The 22,325-nt window shown below is 35.2% G+C and overlaps 1 protein-coding gene across 2 annotated transcripts; it reads left to right on the top strand.

Annotated features, from left to right (window-relative positions):
- Nucleotides 1–6,535: 6,535 nt before the first annotated feature.
- On the top strand, nucleotides 6,536–22,101 carry LOC149793969 (uncharacterized). Of its 2 annotated transcripts, none has more exons than XM_089967903.1 (8): nucleotides 6,536–6,621; nucleotides 7,494–7,658; nucleotides 10,016–10,327; nucleotides 15,011–15,319; nucleotides 16,978–17,064; nucleotides 17,413–17,508; nucleotides 18,193–18,891; nucleotides 19,951–22,101. In XM_089967903.1, exons 2-8 carry the CDS (start codon nucleotides 7,598–7,600, stop codon nucleotides 20,169–20,171), a joined length of 1,785 nt encoding a protein of 594 aa, XP_089824029.1. In that variant the 5' UTR covers nucleotides 6,536–6,621; nucleotides 7,494–7,597; the 3' UTR covers nucleotides 20,172–22,101. The 2 variants fall into 2 exon arrangements, with proteins under 2 accessions (XP_089824029.1, XP_089824030.1); XM_089967904.1 differs by having other exon boundaries at nucleotides 18,193–18,776; nucleotides 19,951–20,088.
- Nucleotides 22,102–22,325: the final 224 nt, after the last annotated feature.

Below are 22,325 nucleotides of genomic sequence, written 5' to 3'. Positions count from 1 at the left end.
GACAAAGAAAGATATTAAATGATACCCTCGAAGTCGTCCACAAGCTCTAATATATTGTTTATAACATTTGTGGTATATCTCAACTCATGTTACGCATATTAGAAGTATACCATACAGTTCCCCCATAAATTATACTAATCGACCAAACTACATATGTGTTTGTACAGAGCGGGTGAACAGAATGTGTAACAACCCTGCGTTGGAATTTCCCCCACCTCGGAACTGGCACTCTACAGTTATTATGTACTTCTGAGAGTGGCAGGTGTCATTTAAATTTCTTTGTATTTGCAACATACACAATAGGGAAAATGCTGGCATACCTCTGTGTTACATTCATTTAATGTAGTTGACATTTCTTTGCATATTGTACTCAGAAAATTGTACATTTTTTAAACATACAGCTAACCATAATGGCTACTCGTATGCGCTCAGACAATTAGCCTGAACTAGTTTATATTACGCTATCCTTTGCAATAATTAAAATAGTGGTAAAATAATTTTGTTAAACTAGACAATACAACCTTCTGAAAGTGCAAGTAATACACTATGCAATATATAAAATAATTATTTTTAAAAATGTTATCGGCGCCTTTTTTCAATAATCCTCTGAAGTTCAGAATCTGATATGCAAATAGAGTTAGCAGATTACTATTGGTGCACATTCGATATAAGACCAAGATGTATATTTCTCTATAAACCAAATAAAATCCATCAATCATACACCAAATAAAGAGAATTACATCTTAGATGGCTTTGTATTTATTTCATATCTCCTTTTTATTTATACATTCTATCAAATATTTGTAATGTATCCTTTTTTAACAAATTCATTAGACACTTGGCGTTTTGTGAAATATCTTGAACAACCCTAATGTTCGTGGTAGTACCTAGGCACAGATATATACCGTGCAGTTGCGTCAGAGATCTAACTGCATTGCAGTTATGGATTTATTCTGTAGCTTTTAATTTTAAAAAAGTTGTATATGACGTTTGAAAGGGTTTATTCTGAATTGACAAGCAAGTGCATAATTCCTTAATTTCACAAATACAACATGGGATTTCGACCATTAAGTGGCCCTTTTTATTGCATCCTACTTACTGTATAAACGCTATACTTCCAAACAGGGCAAATTTCACAGACTAACACTTATTAGACACATGCAGTTTAATACAGACAACTTATGCATTTACACTATTTTCAAACACTCTATTTCTTTTTCATTTAATGCAAGACATTATTGATGCGTTGAATTTAAAGTGATAATTTAAGCATACATGTTAAGAACTAGATACCGTGAAATACATATAACCTGCTGGTACCTACTTACGGTATTCACGCATTATTCCCAGTGTCTATTATCACCCAAAATGACTATTTCTTAAACTTACAAATGTGATATTGTTTGATAATTTAAAATGTACAATACTAACTCATTCTCGATGTTTATAAGTGGTCCATTATTGAATATTTAAGTCGAAAAAGTAGTTTCGTGCACAGTGTACGATGCGGAATATTTACGATATGTAATCACAGATCGAACAACTGTATCGAACGCCAGATCAACCATATAAGATTAAATGGGAATGAAATAAATCATTCCCAAAGTACATAAATGGACAACAACAGTTGCCCTTATGGCGGCCCTTTTTATTCCTCAAATATTTGCAACTAACTTATTCCTTATCATCATATATTTTGATACATGGCATTAACATGCGTGTGCAAACAAGTATCACGATATAGTCCGATATATGTTTAATTAATCTTATCAAGGGAATTTATGCTATATGGGCCCCTTTCCTGTAACAATTTAACGAATATATTTATCACTACCGGATTGTCACCATGTGACTAAGTAGCTGTTACTAAGAGAACTGGACTTGTTGAAATCTACTAAATATATACCTACCAAAAGGTATATAAATATACATTTAGTGAAAGTCAAACCTGACTGGCTATAAAACCTGGGTTTTTAAACACAATCTGCATATGTTTGGGATAATCATGTCGATATGAGCTTTTATGGAATAAATAATGTCAAGTCAATAAAAGATCTGATGAATTATGCAAAGTATTTATCTGTAAGAACTGATTAAACACTTTCCAACGATTTCCTCAGACGTATAGCCTATTATGTGTCGATGTGAGACTAACACCAATCAATCTGTCAATTATGAAATGATTCCAGATTGCTTCTAATAGCCCGAACAAATACCACCGACGTAGGTTTCAGATCAAAGACTTGCGTACTTGCCGTCAAACATGTGTGATGTTTCATGACAGTGATGATGACTAAAAATACGTATATATTTAATAAATTTATGCTCATACCTTTCAGAACGGAAAGCAATCAAACTTAGTCCATATTTGTGTCTGTATTTTGTTGTATGTTTAAGACAAACTAGTGCGAAGCTAGATGTCAAGTGTTTAGATATGTAGCATTGTGCGGTAAAAACTGAGTCTATTCTGAAGAATTTTTTTAGCTGGGAACCTGCAATGTCCATCACATGATTCCAAACAATTATATTAGTTATCCTGCTAACAATGTTGCTGAACCCAGACGTATCAGCGTTAAGGTAGTACTAGCGTCCGTTGGACAATTAGCGTTACTGCATGCAGATGTCTTAGCTGCTAATAGCTACCATGATTCATCAGGCACCTAACCTTACTGGACAGTAGCATCCTCTGGGGGGTCAACCTTGCTTAATCCAAAAATTCCATGGACTGTTTTTCTTGATGGATGCTGTCGACCCAGCTCTAAATCGATATCAACAACATATCGACGTTTAAACGTATTATATTAAGTCATCCAAGCTTTAAATATATCTCATTTCCTGTTAGCTAGTAACGCTGATGAATATTATTCACCGATCTGTAAATGGCAGTTAACGTGCTCTGGACCGGAATCACATTCAGCGTGAGTAAAGTACACGTCTTCACTTCGCTGCATGGAACCTGGGATAAACTTCCGCCTAATGATTTAAAACTTTCACCTCTAACCTTCTGTTGTGTGTAAACTCGATGCTGGGTTTTCCTTACAGTAGAAGTATACAAAAAGGATAAAACCATAAAATATTACATCCCGAAGTAAACGAATTAATTTAATTATTAACTTTCTCAAAGAAATGTTGCGGTTAAACAAGTGATTATACGGAATAAATAAAAGCGTCTAAGTTTAATGTGGCTTTCAAACGGACATGTATTAACACAAAATCAACTATCACTGCACAATCGGATTTAGACAATTCTTAAATTTATTTTATAAACCTTTTCAAAATGACACCTAAGCTATTTCCATTACTTCCTACGGAATATTTCACTAATTTAGTTACATGTAACCCTACTAACGTTCCAAAACACCAAGCCAAACTTCTACCAGCCATCACACCCTCGACAATAACCTAGAGCTCGTGAAACCAAAACTCATTACATACATCTGCTGACCTGATACTAAAACTACTTGTTTAATCAAAATAAAGTTTTTAAAAAATCTCACATGTACTAACCGTTTGCATAGTTTACCTCTTTTCCACCAACCAGGAAACTTTGAAGAGAGACCCCAAAACCATGGTGGCTTCTCTGAATCATCAGACCTTGCTTTGGTTCATTATACTTTTATTCGTGCGTTCCGTTTTCAAAATATACTTTTAAGTTTAAAAATGGTGACGTATGAATTTTCCATAATTCCATACCATTCAACATCTTTCTGCAGTGTAGTTTTAGAGCATAGATGATTGAATGAAATACAATATTGTAAAAACGATTCATGGAGTCAGAACTAAATGTAATAAATTTGAGATTTCTTCCATGAGGGTTTTATAACCAATATAACAAACAAACCTGGTGACCCTCAACTGTGTCATTTTCATAAGCTTACTGCCGACAACCATGTCAAATTTATTTCAATATTAAATACATGAAGATGCAAAAGGTTTAAATACTGGCGTACCATTAGAAAAATCTTTCTTACACGAATTACAAACGAGGCTGGGAACTCGTTTTGGTACGTCATTAGGAGCTGACAATTAACTGATGTTTTGTGGTATTTATCTGTATATCTGTCCGTCATGTTGTTATGCAAATGTACATGCAACATGAATTTTTATTTATTCTTGCGAACTTCCTTCTACTGTTATTTAAAGAAAATGTCAGGAATACATGTGTGAAACAAGAATACATTTTGTTTTTCCTTTTCTCATCGAGACTGAACAGTACATTCCTTTTCTTCCTACAAATGCATGAACGTTTATTTCGTCACTGGCAAAACTGAAGAGTAATTTAAAGAGGATGTGAAAAGAATTTATGAACTTGAGTACCGTTTCTAGTTTTCGTTCTGCGTTCTGCGTCGATTTAGATCCCTCTGCCACAGCAATAATATTGGCTTGGGTGAGTTTAATTCTCGTATATCGTCTTACTACAAAAAAGATAGTGTTCTTTAATCATTACATGTATTGAAATAGGGCAGAGACCCATACATATGATAAACATAGATTAGTTTCAGATAGAGGGACAACAATCGCCAACTTATTATATTTCCCGCTATAAGACAAATAACATGTTACAAATAAACTGACTCCTACTGCGAAACGTATGACGTAACAGTGCGCTTGAGTTAGACAGGAAACCGGAGAATAATGATATACTATTCCAACACACATTTAAAAATGGTGGACAATTATACATTTACCGCATAGCTTTATAAACATTTGACGTTATTTAACACAGGACTATCGTTTAGTTTATCAGTGGCATGCTCTACAACTGGTGTGTTTGACTCAGAGACTACACACGCGACATTTATTTTGTGTAACTTTTGTATGTTTGTATAGAGAATTAACTGAAGGAAATAACATTTTTTGAAATATTTTGATGAACGTATGACCCATACTTTATCTGGTGTGTGTGTGTGTGTGTGTGTGTGTGTGTTTGCAAGCGTGTGCGTGTGTGTCCAATCATATCGACACAACAATGCAAAACTTATATTTACGCATAAATATGCACGCCTTTTAGTAACAGGTTCGGCCGACAAAGGTATTTAATAAAGCGAGACAGTAAAAGGATTAAAATAATTTCAAAGCTTCTCTGCCATTGTGATAATGACCTGAGGTAGATTAAATCTTTCATTACTTCTATTGAAATCTACAATATTTATTTCCTTTTCTCTTCTTTTGCTCAATACTAACATCAAGCCAAGCAACAACTGCTTATGCCACTTTATCATTTAGGGCCAAATTAACCTTTGATTTTTCGCACACTGATATAAAAATGGTATATAGTGTAAGAAACATTTAAATAGGTGAGTATAATAATTTATTTACTTCCAGCTCTTCATTTCAAATAACATTAGCAAGTAAATAAGATGCAAATAGATAAAGGAAGGGAGCCAAAAGAATGAATATTAGAATTTAATTTTCCATAATATTAACCATACAGTTTTATGAATTTCTTTTACTTTGATACGCTCTTTTTGTCGGGGGGGTGTATGGTAACCTCAAACATGACAATTTACTGCAGCAGTGCAAGGTGGAATTCCGTGTTCTCTTCATGCTAATAGGGTGTATTTCATATTAATTTTGCTATTTCATTTACATCTTTTGTTTGGGATCCATTGTCTAATGAAGATTGTTTCCATGATGTGTTTTAATAGTTTCAGGAGCCTGGTACACGTGACATTGTAAATGCATTATTTTCAGTGACATTGTATAATAATTATCTTCTACAACAATATTTTACGTTCAGTGAAGATTTAGTTTCATTTCCATTTCCTGCTGCTATTTATTCATCCCATTCATCCAGTCCCTCCCTCTTTGGAGTATGTACATCGTCATAAAGCCCTTTCCATTCATTGTCTCGTAAGTCCGTCCGTTGGTTAATCTTTGTCTTTGTCCGTGTGATCTTCTTAAGCTATTAACTCGATTACACAAAGACTATTTAGAGAGGGATGTTCTTTTTTATAGATGTTTGTATTCATAGATGAACTAATAAGATTTTCATTTCAATAAAGTAATTTTTACTTTATTAAAATACATTTTAGTATTATTTTGAACTTTGCAATAGAAGCGTACTTGAGTTACTGAAGATATTATCACTTTCATTTATATTATTATTATTATTATTATTATTATTATTATTATTATTATTATTTTTATTATTGACAGTTTCACAATTGTATAATAAACATCCGCGGCTTCACAAATGCAATAACACTGTTAATAAGGACCACTCCTATGTACATGTTCTGGTTAGAAACAATAGAGCAATATATCAGTACTCGTTAATATGTGTAATTTATAAATTTCGTATTAATTAAAAAGCAGTTCAGTATTTGCCCCAAAGTAAGTTCATTGATGCCTGACAGTTAAAGTATACACAAATATTTCTACGAGTTGACTGGCACGCTTGCAGCTTATCAGTTATGGGTCGTAACGATTTTTATACGAAAGCATATCTAGATTGCCTGAATCAATGCACGTGCCTGCTGTTTGAGAAGTAAATAAATTTATTTATTTAGTTTTTCTTATTTATCTTTGGCAGGTTAGAACGGGGGTGAAAGAGGTTAAGTCAGCGGACGCCTAACAATATTGAGCGTGAAACAAGTACAATCTCTTCACCATTAGATTGTAAGAACTTTGCTCTGGAAATGCTTCAAATAAAGGAAACTTTAAAGGCGTAGAAGCACAACCTCCCACGCGGGCAGACCCCTTTCAAAGATTCTGTCTAACAAAGTCCTCGCCTACCTTCTTGAGCACCCTAAACCCCTTTCCACCCCAAATAACTAAATATGCTTAGTATTTGAAGGTAGCTCGTTCTCTTTTCACGTTCAATTTTGCATTGTTACCACCCAGTTCTATAATTTCTAGGTGGATTGAGATGGTATAAAATTATATCTTGCTCTTCTTTTTCTAGGTATTTAATTCAGAGAGCATTTACGAACAGTGTTAATCAGAGTGGCTCTCTCTCTCTCTCTCACTCTCTCTCTCTCTCTCCCTCTCTCTCTCTCTCCTACACACACACACACACACAGATCTTTAATTACCCTTACTAACATCAGTATATGGATCAGTCCTTTGTGGAAGAAAGCTTTTAAATTTCATTTCAACGTTCGAACCTATTAGAAATATTTAAGTCTGATGGAAATACAAATTATGATTCTATTAGTATTTGATAAATCATATAGGAGCTAGTCTTGTTTGCTGTTTCGTTTTATCTGGCGCAATATTCGATATAGTAGCAAGGAGGTCAAGTTATCTAACTAAATCGTATCCTCTATTTAACTTGACTGGTATATTTCAAAATCTAAAACTTCTGTCACAACCTTTACTACAGTTGTGTTTTGCTGCGTTCAACCGAAAATCAATCTGCTTTCTTTCCTTTCCTCCCGAAATATTTTGATCAACACTCCTTCCTCAAACTTGTATTTGTTATTGTTATGATTTTAATTCATAGGACTATGACTCAGATACAGAATTGTTTAACATCTTTTCCTTAACAGCGGTAATATTGACTGCAGTATAACAGACCTGGCTGCTCTGTGAGATTCATCAATACATTTTCACCGTTTGAAAATTTAGTGGAGCGAGATCTCGTTTCAAAATAATGGAGACCGTAACCAAGATATGCCTTTTTCTCGTGTTGTTTGGAATTGATCATACAAATGGTAAGTCAAGGTAGTAATGTTTAACAAAGAATCATTTCAATTATAAATAATTTCAGATCAAGGCGTCACAATAGCTGCTGAGTTAAGTGAGTTAAGTGTTGACCGTATGAAATGAATCATACCTGAAAGAAGCATCATGATGTACAGATGAATAGGTTATTTACTGTAAATAATGTGCAGCATCATGTAGAGTCGAATCGGTTGTTTATCTAAATAATGAGTTGTAATCGACTATTCAAGTACAGCCGTGTTTATAAGCTATTTATCATTTCAAACCAGATCGTTATATATTTCGTCGATCAAATATACTACTTCAATTTACTAAGATAATATCATATATGTATTTGAAAGTAAAATATTTGTACTACATTTCTAAAGTGCAAATACATAATTAAAGAACTGGGCCTTTTTTAAATCTGAATATTATTTTCTCACTTGTAAGATGTTACGAAATGATCACATTTAATGTTTCAAGAATTGGTTTTCAGACTGTACAAAACTGAAACAAACATTCTTTGGAACCTATTGTAATTTTTATTGGAACCCTGAAACCCACCAGAAAATATATGTTTAGTTAGAATTGATCTATGCAGTCACGAAAAGAACAATTTTGTTGTTTTCTAAGATGCGCGCCAGCATGCGTGTGTGTGTGTGTGTGTATGTGTGTGTGTGTGTGTGTGTGTGTGTGTGTGTGTGTGTGTGTGTGTGTGTGTGTGTGTGTGTGTGTGTGTGTAAAAAAAATTATGAAACCAGGGACTTTGAGTAATTGCTGAACTGTTCTTACGTTGCTGTAAGTACAAACTCACTGTTTGATTTTTAATTTTATTAATTACAACGTTGTCATAAAACGTCCCGAAATGAATTAATGTGATAAAGGTACATGGATGAATTACTGTAATACATCATTTTAATATATGTCAAAAGATTTATGAAATATTGGTTCTTCAAGTAATAAATGCCAGGATGAAATTACACAACAATATAATATAACTGTCAGGATAAGTAAGCATCCCCTTAACAACGTTATATAAAGAGAAGACAGATGTGTCATATATATATATATATATATATAGATAGATAGATAGATAGATAGATAGATAGATAGATAGATAGATAGATAGATAGATAAATAAATAAATAGATTGATAGATAAATATATATAGGTAGGTAGGTAGATATGTAGGTAGGTAGATAGATAGATTTTGGATAGATAGATAAGTGCACTCAATTCAAAACCTTGTATTACTATCGATTTTATTCATACGATTTACTAAATAATTATAATAATAATAATAACATATTCTTTCATTCATTTATTTACACACACTAACATCTTAATCGGATAGACAAGTGTTCAATAATATATCATCACTTCAGTATTTCTCTTGAAAATGTGTGAAATTACCTCATGAATTTTAAATTCAATTTGCCACACACACACATACCGAGATAAAATAAAATCTGAATTTTAATATTAATTTCTAGTCCCAAATTTAACAATATCATAAAATACCTATCAAACTTACGAAATAATGAATCTGTCATTAATTTAATGCAAATACTTCCTTCTTTGATATCACACTGAACTAAAAATATCACTTGAATTAAATACTCGTACACATACAATGTCCTTAAATATATAAGATATTAGTATCATATAGTATATCATATAGTGTATTCAAATATTATATAATATAGTGTCCTCATATAGTAACTAAGGTAGTGTTTAAATTAAATTTCCATCAAATTTGTACAGGTTCACCAATACATGAACTTTTTAAATGCAATACAGATGCAACAGCAAAATAATGATATAATTGCAAGATGTAAATGGGTTCATGTTTTCATGTCATCATATTTTTAATAGTAGTAGTAACAGTAGTAGTAGTCAAGGAAATATGTTGGGCTGTAGGAATTGCAATGCTAGGTATTCCCGACTTCCAAGCTACTTTTTTGTAATCATTACCTTTTTTCACAGACGTTTCTGGTAAACGTTTAAGAACGTGTACATAATGGATATGTACTTTTGAACACCAAATTTTAATTTAATGTGATAGACAAACTGTAGATGATTTAAATTTACCTTTTAGTAAACTGAAAACAGATACAGTTAGCATACCAGATTAATGGTTAACAATTTCAAAAAGAAATGTTTAATAATTTTCACTTGTACATAATCAGATAGTAAACGATATTCATTTCAATGAAGACAAAATGAATGCATGTATTTAAATAACAATTCTAATAGGTATATCTACATATACATATCAATTGGCATCGACAGTTTAGATATCCAGCAATGAATTGAATAATAACATATTTTAAACATATTCAATATCTATTATTTATTTCTGTAGCTTTTACATCAGAGCTATATACTCAAGAAGATAATGCAACGGTGCGCATCAATAAAACCTCAACGGATGGAAACAAGACGTTGGAAATCAACTTCTCTGGTTACACCAGCAATCTACATTACACTAATGTGTTGACGTACGATCCATGGAATACATTTATTTCCAGAAATTATGCTGGTCGAATACACATGGTAAACTCGAGCCTAAATACTTTCAGTTTTCTGCTACTAAATGTCACTTTTATAGATAGTGGAAATTTTACAGTCTGCGAAAATTCCCAAGAGAAAGGAAAAACAACTATTCTTGTTACACGTATGTATTTTTTCAAATTCTGTTAATAATTAGAGAAATAAGAATTTCAAGATTCATATATGCCAGCATACATGATGCATGTGCATTTCCATAACATCATGACGAACAGTACTAAAGATAAATACAGTCAATCTGCCTTCATTAATATTACTATACATCCCATCATAACTAATCACAATGACTCCTCAACCTTGTGTATATTTCGTGCAAGAAAAGATTGACTCCTCAAGAATGACAAAGTTGGGGGTCATTAATCTAAATTTGTCGCTTTGCCTATAACAACCTGTTGACTGACTTTTATAAATTGATTCAACTGCATCTCGCCCTACATGAGACATTATACAATTTTGTTTTTATTTCTCATATCAAGGTTTTTAAACAGATTCCAAAAGAGTTTTGAATGATATAAGTTTTTGAAAACGAAAGAAAATCAATGTATCCTTGAACATTAAAACGTTTGCAAAACGTAAACCTGCATAAAAGTATTCTGATCTAAAAAGAAGCTACACTGTTTCAGATTAGTCATTATTTCCATGCCTACCGTAGATTTTTGTGGTACCTTCGGCATTTCCGTATATCCTTAACCACTCCAGCTCCTAAACAAGTCTCTGGATATTTGCCTCCATTTGGAACATAGAGTGTCGATGTAAATGCAATCAGCGAGGGGGTTATAATATTTGGGTCCAATCCTTATGAGCAAAGCGCAGAGTCAACGGTGCAAAATAAAAAATATCGTAGTTACATCGACTAGGATACATCAAATATGTAGGGACGTTTGCTTTACCACCCTATGTAATTCTTGGAGGGTGAGGGTGATTAAAATATTAACATGTAAGGTTTCGTAAGCAAAACATGCAAATTGCTCAGGTTTTTTTGAATTTTCTAAATCCAATTCGGCACTGATCGGTGCTTTTGTGTCAAAACATGTCTCCATGAATACATGTTTGTAGCTAGCTATGATAACAGCTCAGGTCTCATTTTGAGAAGAAGTTTTAAAAACAAATTTGCCAATTATTGTGCTAAAGCATGCCAGTTTGAAAGTCATGTTTATTATAGATTATTTTACTGATATGCAATAAGGCTACATGCCTAGCTCACTATATCCGTTATGAACGTTACCAATTCAACGAAGTCACTTCTTCTGAATATAATATTTTATCTCATTCGTGTTATGGTCAAAATCAATTCTGTTTCCAATAATAATGTCGTAAAACATGTCGTATACTGGTTGAATAGTGTACATCTACAATAAGCGAACCCTCGAATCGATTTTATGTACAACAGAGGGTTAGTGCTGAAGGTTTCAATCCATAAGACTGCATTTTGTGCCATGCTAAAGACAGTGAAGCAATAAATGAGTGCTGTACTAGCGATTTGGACTCGGCTCACAATTATTTTTCATATATGTTGTCTGTATTTATTTCTTAGTGATAAATTTTTCGTTGTTTCCAAATATTAAAATTCATTTGTTGATCTTAAGTACCTTTAAATATTAACTATTTTATGAGAGTCAGGAGTTTTAGCAACGTAACATGCAATCGGTCACCGATCTTGCTTCCTGATTAAAATCAATGCCTCATTACTCACTGTAGAATGTCGTCGAAATACATACAGACAACCGTACCATAATGCTCATATTCAAAGCAATAAACCATTAATTTATTTATAATTAATAGGAATAATGTATAAATCCATCTCTTGTATTACCAACTAAATTAAGAGAGAAAAAATGCTCACATAATAGACTGGTTATTAATTCGTTGGACCTGAACTGGAATTAATCATTGTGATTTGAGTCCATTTACAGCTAGGTTACCAGGATACAACAGATTAAATTGCACAGCATATGATGGCATAAATTTAAAGCTGGAATGACCTGGACCGCAAAGTATAAACGCCCAGCGGATGTTCCTATCCATTTACAACAGGAACGGCTGGAGCCATAAAGGTCAACATCCCAAAATAAAATGGCATAAAGCTGGGACGAAATGATTCAGTATGGTTAGCTGCCCAATATATAATGATAGCTAGCATGGTTAAACACCCATTTGATATTGATATCTATTTACAGCTGCATCAACATAAGCTAACAGGGATTACTGCCCTGTCGATTCAAGTTCAAAACTGAACTACTAGGTCAGGCATGATTAACTTCTCAGAGGACGATGGTATGCATGTACACCTCGGACAACATGATTTAGTAGGGCAAGATATATCTAAGTATAAAGGTGCCTTCACTTCTCTTGCGTAGATTAGGAAGGGGATGTCATTGTCTACTGCACGCGCTCTGGTGGCTCGCAAGCCCAATACGTGTCAGGCACGTCCATCCACAGAGGCTGCAGGAAAATATCTGGCCTGTGCTGTGTGTTGCCGATGGTTCCCGGTTTATTCTTCGCCATCGTTTTTCCTCCAAGATGGCCCGTCTGATTTGTTCAAATGTGTCAGCGGCCTGGTGCACAGTACGTCGCCAGCTTTCACGGTCAACAGCTTGTGATGCCCATTGGCGGTGGTCGATGCCATACGTGGTGAGGGTCTTTTTTAAGGAGTCTTTATATCTCTTTCCAGGTGTCCCTCTATCACGGTGGCTAGTTTGACAGCTCACCATACGGTGCGTTCTTTGGCAGACGATGATCCTCCATCCTGGGCACGTGCCCGTCCGAGCGAAGATGCGTCTTCAAGGGCATGGCCTCAACTATGTTCATCCCTCCTTGTTTGAGGACTTCAGAGTTGGCGACGAAGTCACTCCAGTGTTTGTTGAGGATGGTGCGGATACAGCGCTGATGGAAGCGTTCAAGGCGGCATAGGTGATAGCTGTAGGTGACCCTGGATTCGGTGCCATATATGAGGGTGGTCAGTATCAATGCTCTGTAGACGCTGTTATTTGTATCTCTAATGAGGCTGGCGTTGTGCCAGATTCATTTATAGAATATGCCGAAAGCGAAGTTTGCTTTATCCAGTCTGTTGTCTACTTTTGTGTCCATCTTGACATCATGTGATATCACATAGCCCAGTTATGTGAACTGGTGGACTATGTTCAGCTTTGTCTAGTCAATCAAGATGTTTGGTGCCCCGTACCCTTCCTTGGGAGGTGGCTAGTGAAACACCAGTTTTCGTTAGGCTGACCTCAATACGAAAGAACTGACAAGCTTCTGCAAAGCAGGATGTTACGAGCTGTAAGGCAGCGTCCGTGTGCGCAACAAGGTGGGGGGGGCGTCGTATGCAAATTGAAGTTCTCTAATCAGTTTTTACAAGATCTTAGTGTGGGCAAGAAATTGCGTTCAGTTGAAGAGGTTGCCATCAGTACGAAATCGGATATAGATGCCATTTTCGTCATCAAGGTCTTCTGTTGCTTTTTGGAGCATCATGCTAAAGAAGATAGAGAACAGTGTGGGGACCGAAACTCACCCCTGTTTCACGCCATTTGCAACGGGGAAGGTCTGTGACCGTTCGTTATTATTTCTGACCTGACCATGCTGGTCTTCATGTAGTTGGATGACCATGGTAAGGAATTTAGAAGGTCAGCCGAGCTTTACAAGGATTTTCCACAGTCCAGTTCTGCTAAACGTATCAAATGCCTTCACCAGGTCCTCAAATATGATCTACATTCCTTTGTTTTTTTCTCGGCATTGATCCTGTATCTGTCTCAGGACGAACACCATGTCAGTTGTTTCATTATTAGCTCTGAAGCCACCCTGACTCTCTGGAGCATGTTATTCTGCAATGGCGGACACCAGTCTGTTTAACAACACCCTAGCAAGGATTTTGTCAGCAATGGAGAACAGAGCTATCCCACGGTAGTTTAAGCAGTCAGACTCCCCCCCCCTTGTTGTTGTACAAGGTGACGATGGCTGCATCTCGGAGGTCTTTTGGAAGTTTCCCTCGCTCCCAGCAGCAAACGAAGAACTCGAGGAGTTTGGTGTGCAATGCTAGGCCTCCTCTCTTTCATATCTCTGGTTGAAAACATCTTTTCCTGCAGCCTTTCCTGTCTTCAGCTGTTCTATGGTGTTTACAGTCTCTTGTAGTGTGGGTGCATCATCAAGTTCCATCTTAGGTGGCTGTTGTGGTATACGATCCAATAGCTGCCTCCTGGACTGTACGGTTAGTGCTGTAGAGGGTGTGGAAGTGCTCTGACCAGCGGTTCAGGATATATACCCTGTCATTGAGTATCTCTTGGAATCCGGTGGGGCATGCCTTGTTTTCTCGGTTAAGTTTCGACCGCGTTGGAAGATGCCCTTCGGCAGGCCGACTGGGGAGGTAAGGAGATGAGCTTTGGTTTCTCCACCTTTTCTAGGCCCCTCAACCAGTGGTGTTCCTATAAAAGGCTGCTTGGTCACTCAGGCTGCTCCCGGGTGATTGTGTCGTCTCCTTATCAACACCAGACGGCTAAAGGCATGAATCTCCTGCACGCAGGATTGGGACTGCGGCTTCCAGTGCCATCTTCACCTGCTCTTTTCGCCCCTTTTCCATCGTTACATGGCTTCATGTAATCAAAATATATGATCGTTCTATCAGGTCTGCACGTGAAAACTAATATTCCGGAAACAATAGTGTTAACGTCTACAGTAATAAGGACAGATATGCAAACTGGTACATTAATAATCTTCAAACATTTTATGAATACAAGGATTGAAATTTAGTATTGTTTCCCTTATTATGATTTCAGTTGATTTCTCTCTTTTTCAGGACGTAGATTAATTGGACAAAAGAATGAAATGATGATCCTCCCGTTCATGTGTAATAACGCAAATACATCTTCGATTACAATTTACGGGCCAAACGTTGACAATATTTTAACAATCTACAATGTGTCGCAGAAGAGCTGTAACTATGATGAAAAACCCCATGCAGCACGAGATCGCATTGAAAACTGTGCATTAAATAAATGGAATTTCTGCCTCAACATTCGAAAATTAACGTTTCAAGAGAAGGGCAAATATACTGCCTGGAATGACAACGGGATCCTTTTGGATTCAATATTTGTTGACGTTCAAGGTAAATATGTATGCTATGCTAATTCACTGAAATCACCTGCACTCTACATTATAAATTTTGGCCATTACTGATTTTGCAAAAGGAAAAATTTTGGTAAAAACACGTTACAAGGTGAAGGTCTTAACATGCCTACATGAATATCTTACATTTCTAAACTTCTCACCTTGGAAATAAAGTGTTGCTTATTCCTGTGTTTTATGGTAGCAAGAGAACCAAGCTTCAACTAAATGGGACGGCAATCGATCCCACGGCAACCATGGGGGACACTAGTAAAGAATGAAAGATAATGTATTCCTTAATGATATTGGGACACTAATAACGTCATGCCTCAAACGAGTGATTTGCTTATTATATAATTAGGGTGCCTAATCTTTAACAGTCTTCAAGCACAAGTTTAAACAAAAGAGTTTCCCTGATTTGGAGATTATTAGCGTTTTATTTATTTTCTTTCTTTTCTGATATTTATATATGCATATTAACCAAAGTTTATCAATTGCAAAAGTGAATCAGAAAATATCTTTAAATTTAGAGTTTCCTTTTAGCTTTGATTTTTTGCGGGGCTATCTATTAGGATAGTTTCATAAATACATGGGCATGGTGCCTCTATACGTGTTTGCCAATTGCGAACGTTTCATCATAAGTAAAATCAGCAAATCCCGAATAAATTGCCTCAGATGTGAGAAAATATTGTCAGAAATGGTAATGATTATATTTGAAATGTTGTTCGAATTATTAATTTCATTTAAGTTTAGTGTCAGTGATGATAATCACCCTCTCTCAGCTCTGATGTACGACGTCTTATTGCAGATGGTATCCTATTTTACATCTTTTTCAAATCTAATACATGAATCACTCTGTTTAAGTAAATTTGACGTGCAGCGTATCGATGTGAACACAGTAATTTACATGTAGTGGAATTTTTTTAAATTGTATTTCTCTTCAGTTAATTGAATTGTTGGCACAAATAAAATTTGTACATCGAGGTATGTCATTTTCCTTTTGTCTGTGAGAAAGTGTATATCACTTTGCCTTCTTGTCCGTTTTGTTGCTTGCCTGTCGAGTACTCATCTCTAGTTGAAAGGGTTACAAATAACTTGACACAGTTTGGCGGAATTGTGACCCATGATGGTCAGAGGTATGGTCTATCTGTTTTCATCCAGCAATTTCAATACCGCCTGGGCAAAATTATGACTGCAAAAAAACAGTCACCTCTTCATCTCCTTCAATGTGGGTATATTTAATATTCATGTCCGCTCGACCCTTATTCTATCTGGCGTAGATAATCTCGCAATTGTTACTAATTGCAACGATATTTGGTAAACTATTACGTTCATCTTTTGACGATACACATATCGACACGTTTTTTCATAGTCAATATTATGGTCATTGGTTAAAGATCCTCGTATCAAAAACACACATAATTGCCACAATGGTTTTTTATGTTGCATTTCCGGGTTTTGTATTTCATTGCAGTGTACGACACGATCTAACCTACATAATTTTTCATAGCGTTTGTCTTGCAGCTGTTACAGATTGCTGTGAAATTTGGTGTATTTAGTGGTCATTGACGCAAGATAATGGTTTGATTTAGAATTTATAAAACTTTTTTCATGAATCTTACCGTATTCTATTTATTTTCGTATTCTATTGTTTCACAGACGACAAAACATCAAGTCCGCAAATTACAAATCGGGATTTCAACTCTTTATGTATTCCTGATTCCCCGAGATCTAATGAACAAAATGGTAAGTACTCATAAACAGTGAAAAATGAAGGAAGCGATTGATATTTTCTAGCTATGCACATACAATAAGTAGATGAAATTCCGTTTATTGTACATTTTATAAAAACTAAAACGTTCCGCTTAATTATTTGTTTTTCTTTTATCTTCACAAATCATAAAGTATCGCCACGTCCCGCAAAACATAGTCTGTAAATATTTTGTACAATTAGGAATTATTTGAACTGTACCTATTTTTTATCTTCTATTGATCGATCGAGCTATATCTATTCACAGAGAGGTCATCCTATATATCATCCATCAATCTGTGTTAGTGTCCTTGTAGAAACCAAACAAATATATTTACTTTCAGGGATGACATTATGGTATTTGGGCTCTACAGTAGTGATTGTATTTGTGGCTGCTTTACTGCCTATCATCGTCGTGTGGACGGTTCAACAAAGAAAAGGTAGTATCAGACCTTGGCCATGGGTGCCACTCAAGTGTTTGTACATTAAGAGGAAACGAATAAGTTAATATTCCTCGGTGTATATTGTAAATGAAGCTACATATACTTTTGATGGCTTGGGCGCAAGTTCAATTGAAACACACATCTTTGCTATTTAAAAGCCAACATAGGACAGCTGAACTCATTTTTTGATCGATTAATTCGCTGGTTGTTAACGGCACATCAACGAAAGATAATTTATATCTTGATGAGGAAACACTGGAGTAAAGTATTTTCCCAAAAATCCGCTTCGGCAGCTTCCCAGGCCATGTCTGGACTGAGCATGTTGCCCTGCACCCATGGTAGAGACTATGCAACGCTAACCACTGAGACTGCTGTTTCTGGCTTCTGCTTTTAAAAAAAAAGACATTTATGAACATATTTGCACTATAATAAATCCTTAAAACATATTATACATTTCAAATGCTGATTGAGAAAAATAATAAAGATTTGTAAAAAATGAACATTTGCTGACTGTTTTGCTGTTAATCATTATTTTATACATTATATTTGTTTATATCTTCAACCACAACCCAAAGTTTGCGCAACAATTACCAAATTAAATTTATAAAAATTAGCAAGGTATTGGTTTGATAATTGTAAACATGTGATCCCACATAAGTTCTTCTCTTTCAAAATTTTCAGTACCAAAGACCACGACTCATAATCCTACACACATAAATGACAGGCAAAATACTGCCGGGAGATCTCGTAACGAGGGAGAGAATTTAGAGGAAGCCTCCTGTCCTGAAGATAATAGAATGATTTTGACAGAAATTGACAATACAGATGATCCCATTGATTTGATGAATAGTAGAGGTCAGGACAAAGTTAAACTAAACGAGAAGCATAATTTCACACGAGGGTCATACTCTACAAAATCGGCCACGACAACTACACGCAAATTTCAGATACATTCAAATTTATCGTCATCTAAAACCCTACCAACCTCTCATGGGTACAACCATCTGCGTAAATTTGTTCAGCTGAGAAAAGGACGTACATCGGATGAACCATATTTCATTTCTACCGAAAGTATTGCGGGACCTTCATTTGAATATGATCATGTGGTTCAACGCACTTCTATAACATCACGAGCTCCCGCACCGGATCACATTGTAACCAAACAAAACAAGGGACAAGCAATGATTGCAGATTCCATTTTGCGGCATACGAAAGTACACAAGAAGACTTCATCAAGAGTCGACCCATCAACTTTATATGCAAAGGTCAGCAAAAAGAGATCAGTGGAGACCCTTTGTATTGATTCCAGGTCTGAATATGGAAGACATGAATTTACCAGCGAATTTACTGCTCCAGGTTCCTTCCAGTTAGAAGAAACTGGTATTTGTACTTGAATATTTTGACCACTTTCGTTTTACGTAGGCACACGAAACAAGAAGTACATTTTTTTCTGATGTGTCGGTTCTTTAACACATGATTTTACATGTATTATTAATTAATTTCATGACTGGTAAGAACTAGGTACGTAAGTAAAATATATGTAGTGTATCGTGTTATTGTCACTCCAGTTTCTTTATTATCGACTCTTCATACTCCTCTGCACCATGTATACGTAGTCTTGCTTGTTTTCTGTTTAGCATAAAGTGCGCGTTATCGGCCTGTTCACCCAAATTTGCCATTTGCAAGTCTTCAAATGTCTCTGGACCAAATTACACCCAATTTGGCAGGAAGCATATACTGGCAAGCAAGTTTTAATGTTCCGTGACGTTAACAAACTCTCCGAACAACTCTTCATTAAATGTCCTAAGATTTTTTTAACCAAAACTGAAAGCATTTTATCACAAATGATGCTCATCCTCAATTTAACATATTTTCCCCTACAGATTTTGAAAACCAAGATCAGTTTATCACAGCATTTTAAATTTAAACAAGTGATGCAAAACTAACATTCAAAACGGCTTCATGACTTAAATTATTAAAACGTTTAGCATCAAAAGAAGAGTTTTACAACGTTGTACAGAGACCATTCATTTATTAAGTACTTTCAGCATGCTACAAATAATGTAGATCAGATCTACATTAATACATGTTATGGTGGACAACGCTAGAACCAAAAAAACTAAGGAAAGAAAACATATAACGTAATTATCTTATTTAGACCAAATTTGACTAAATGCATCCTACGAACCCAGATGACCTGTTCAACAGCTCTTCATTCTTGTATAAAGTCGATATCATGAATAAAAGCGATCTCGTTCAAAACTTCAGGTCTTTTCTACTTCCTATATGCACAAACCAAGAAGTCTGTTGTACTTATTTTATCTTTATTGAGAATTTAAACAATATATTTGGTAATTGGTACAAAAGTTTGGAGACGTTTTACAACATTTACAATGTTTATTGTATATTTATCTCTTTTATTTTCTTTTTTTCCTTCAGCAGACTTAAAACGTCAAGATGAGTCGCAAGGTGTGAATTATGAACTGGCTAAAAATGTTTGTGACGATTCATCTGCCATGGAAAGAGAACGTAACAAAAATCAGTCAGATGGTGTCTTAAACGGAGATCTGATAGTTCACGCCAGCTTACAATGGTCGAGGAGGAGTCTGGATAGGACTTTCATGAATGAAGATTATTATGATTCCCTTTCTAGCTTATAATTTTTCAAAGACAGTCTTAAAAGCGAACTCGACCCAGCTAGCCTAGTTTGTTTTTTTAGTTTTTGGCGAACACTAGCATTTCGAGCTAATAATTGAATTGGTTATAATCGAAGCCCTGGATATTTTGATAACGCAACCCATTTTACTCAGATTGTACTTGTTGGCTGTGTTCAGATTAGTGATTGACTACTTTTGGACAGGAGAAAGACTAATTTTCTTCGAAAATAATTAAATCCGACAATTAGAATATCAAGACGAAAGGATGATATTGATCAGGACTTTCTGGTTTTCTCCTCGGACATAAAAAATATCAACATAATCTGCTCACATCCGACTTTTTTTCTTTACACCTGAGTATATCATTAGTGAATTCTGCCCACTTCATCCTAATTTTCTTACTTTTTCCGAATAACAGTATACTTGGTACCTCCGATTATGTAGTGTTCTTTCATAAGCAATGAGTGCGTAAGTTTAAACATGCAGTAAACGTACCTGACTAATATATAAATAATGTTATTCTCTCACACGATCTTCAACATACAAGAGTATTCCATGATATTGACATATATTATCATAGTATTTTTGTCCATAATAGCACGAGTGTAAAATAATTTAACACATTTTTCAGAGTATACTTGTTATGTTTGTTTTGTTTTAATGGTTTTAAGAGTACCTATATTACAGCATTGACTATATCTTGCCAAGGAACTAGGAGTTGAATGGCTTTCCCAATGACACACCGAAGCAGCCTGCCCAGGATGGCCTGGGAGAAAATCGAACGCGCGACATTTCGATTCCGCTGCTGACTTTCACAATTGCTTATGTATAGTTCAATTAAATATTACATCTTCACATAGTAAGTCATATCATATTGAAAATAAACTAGGATAATGTCTTGTTACCTCGATAACCGAAATACAGCTTGATTTATTTGTGACTGTTGATTACTTAATTTTGATTGAATTGATTCATATGTGTACAGTGATTCCCTGACTTTGACTGGCTTTACCCATTTTTGTATGTTAATAGCTTAATTTAGTCTGGCCTGGTTCATATACGTCTACTGATTTAATTTTGGGGGCCACAGGTGGCTGAATTGTCTAAACCGTTTGCCTTTACAGATCACTGCAACTTCACCTCTGTCCACTTGGGTTCTTGTCTCGGGTTGAACCAATGTAGGTATGTGAGAATGCTTGCCAGTAGTTTCCAGTGGGTCGTCGTGTCTTACTGGGGTTTTCTCAAGTTCTCCATGCACTAATTACACTTGCCTCCATATCGTGTGTTAAACCCAACAACAACCTATTTTGTCTGGCTTGAATGCTGTATATTGATGACTTAAATTTGTCTATCTTCCATTTATTGAGCCTATTGATGCATTACTTTTGTCTGGCTTCATCCATAAGTGACTATTGATGATTTTATTGTATCTTACTTGATTCAAATGTGTCTAATGATCAACAAAGTTTATGTCTTAAACTGTATGTGTCTACTGATGACTTAAATTTGTCTATTTTTATCCGTTTAACTCTTTTACTGATTTAATTCTGTTTCGTTTGATTGATGTTTCTATTGATGGCATAATAATGTTCGGCTTTAACACCACCAATTAGATTTGATACGAACACGTATGAAGGAGGTATCTCTGAAAACATTCGCCATCCTGATAGTTTTGATCTTATATTGGAAATAATGGATTATGTATTAAATGGAGTATTTACAAGCGCTGTTTTCTATTTATAAATATGTATTGATCTCATTCCTAAAACATGCATCGAGTAGAATATTTAAGTACAATCACTCATTGAGTGTGTACATGAAAACGTAGTTATTCTTAAATATTTAAAAGATGACCTAATACTAAATATTTCGATTAGTACAGCAAGTTACTATGGCAAATCTAGACTCGAAATAATAAAAATCATATGTTGTACGACTTGTATTCTTCTATGTGTACTGTTCATAAATCTCTTCGGGAACAATTTTTCCCAAGACCCAGTCATTTAAGAGACTGTAGTGATTCTGCCAAGTACAAACCAATATGATTGAATCGAATAGGGAAACTTACACAAAAGTTCATATTCAAATGCTTATAATGTAATTAGCTCTATCAAAACCATCTACTGTATAGCTGCCAGTCAAGGGTCCTATCTTGTC

The sequence above is a fragment of the Sinohyriopsis cumingii genome, chromosome 8, assembly GCF_028554795.1.
Source record: "Sinohyriopsis cumingii isolate HCF-2022 chromosome 8, ASM2855479v2, whole genome shotgun sequence".
NCBI classification, from domain to species: Eukaryota; Metazoa; Mollusca; class Bivalvia; order Unionida; family Unionidae; genus Sinohyriopsis; species Sinohyriopsis cumingii.
Note: the sequence above shows the minus strand (reverse complement) of the source record. Positions and strands in the feature narration are given on the sequence as shown.

Bases quoted from the DNA above. Each gene is read 5' to 3' on its own strand.
- LOC149793969 (XM_089967903.1), top strand. From the start codon at position 7,598: ATGGAGACCGTAACCAAGATATGCCTTTTTCTCGTGTTGTTTGGAATT. The intron at 10,328-15,010 runs GTATGTATTTTT...TCTCTTTTTCAG, and splicing joins AACAACTATTCTTGTTACAC to GACGTAGATTAATTGGACAA. The intron at 18,892-19,950 runs GTATTTGTACTT...TTTTTCCTTCAG, and splicing joins CTTCCAGTTAGAAGAAACTG to CAGACTTAAAACGTCAAGAT.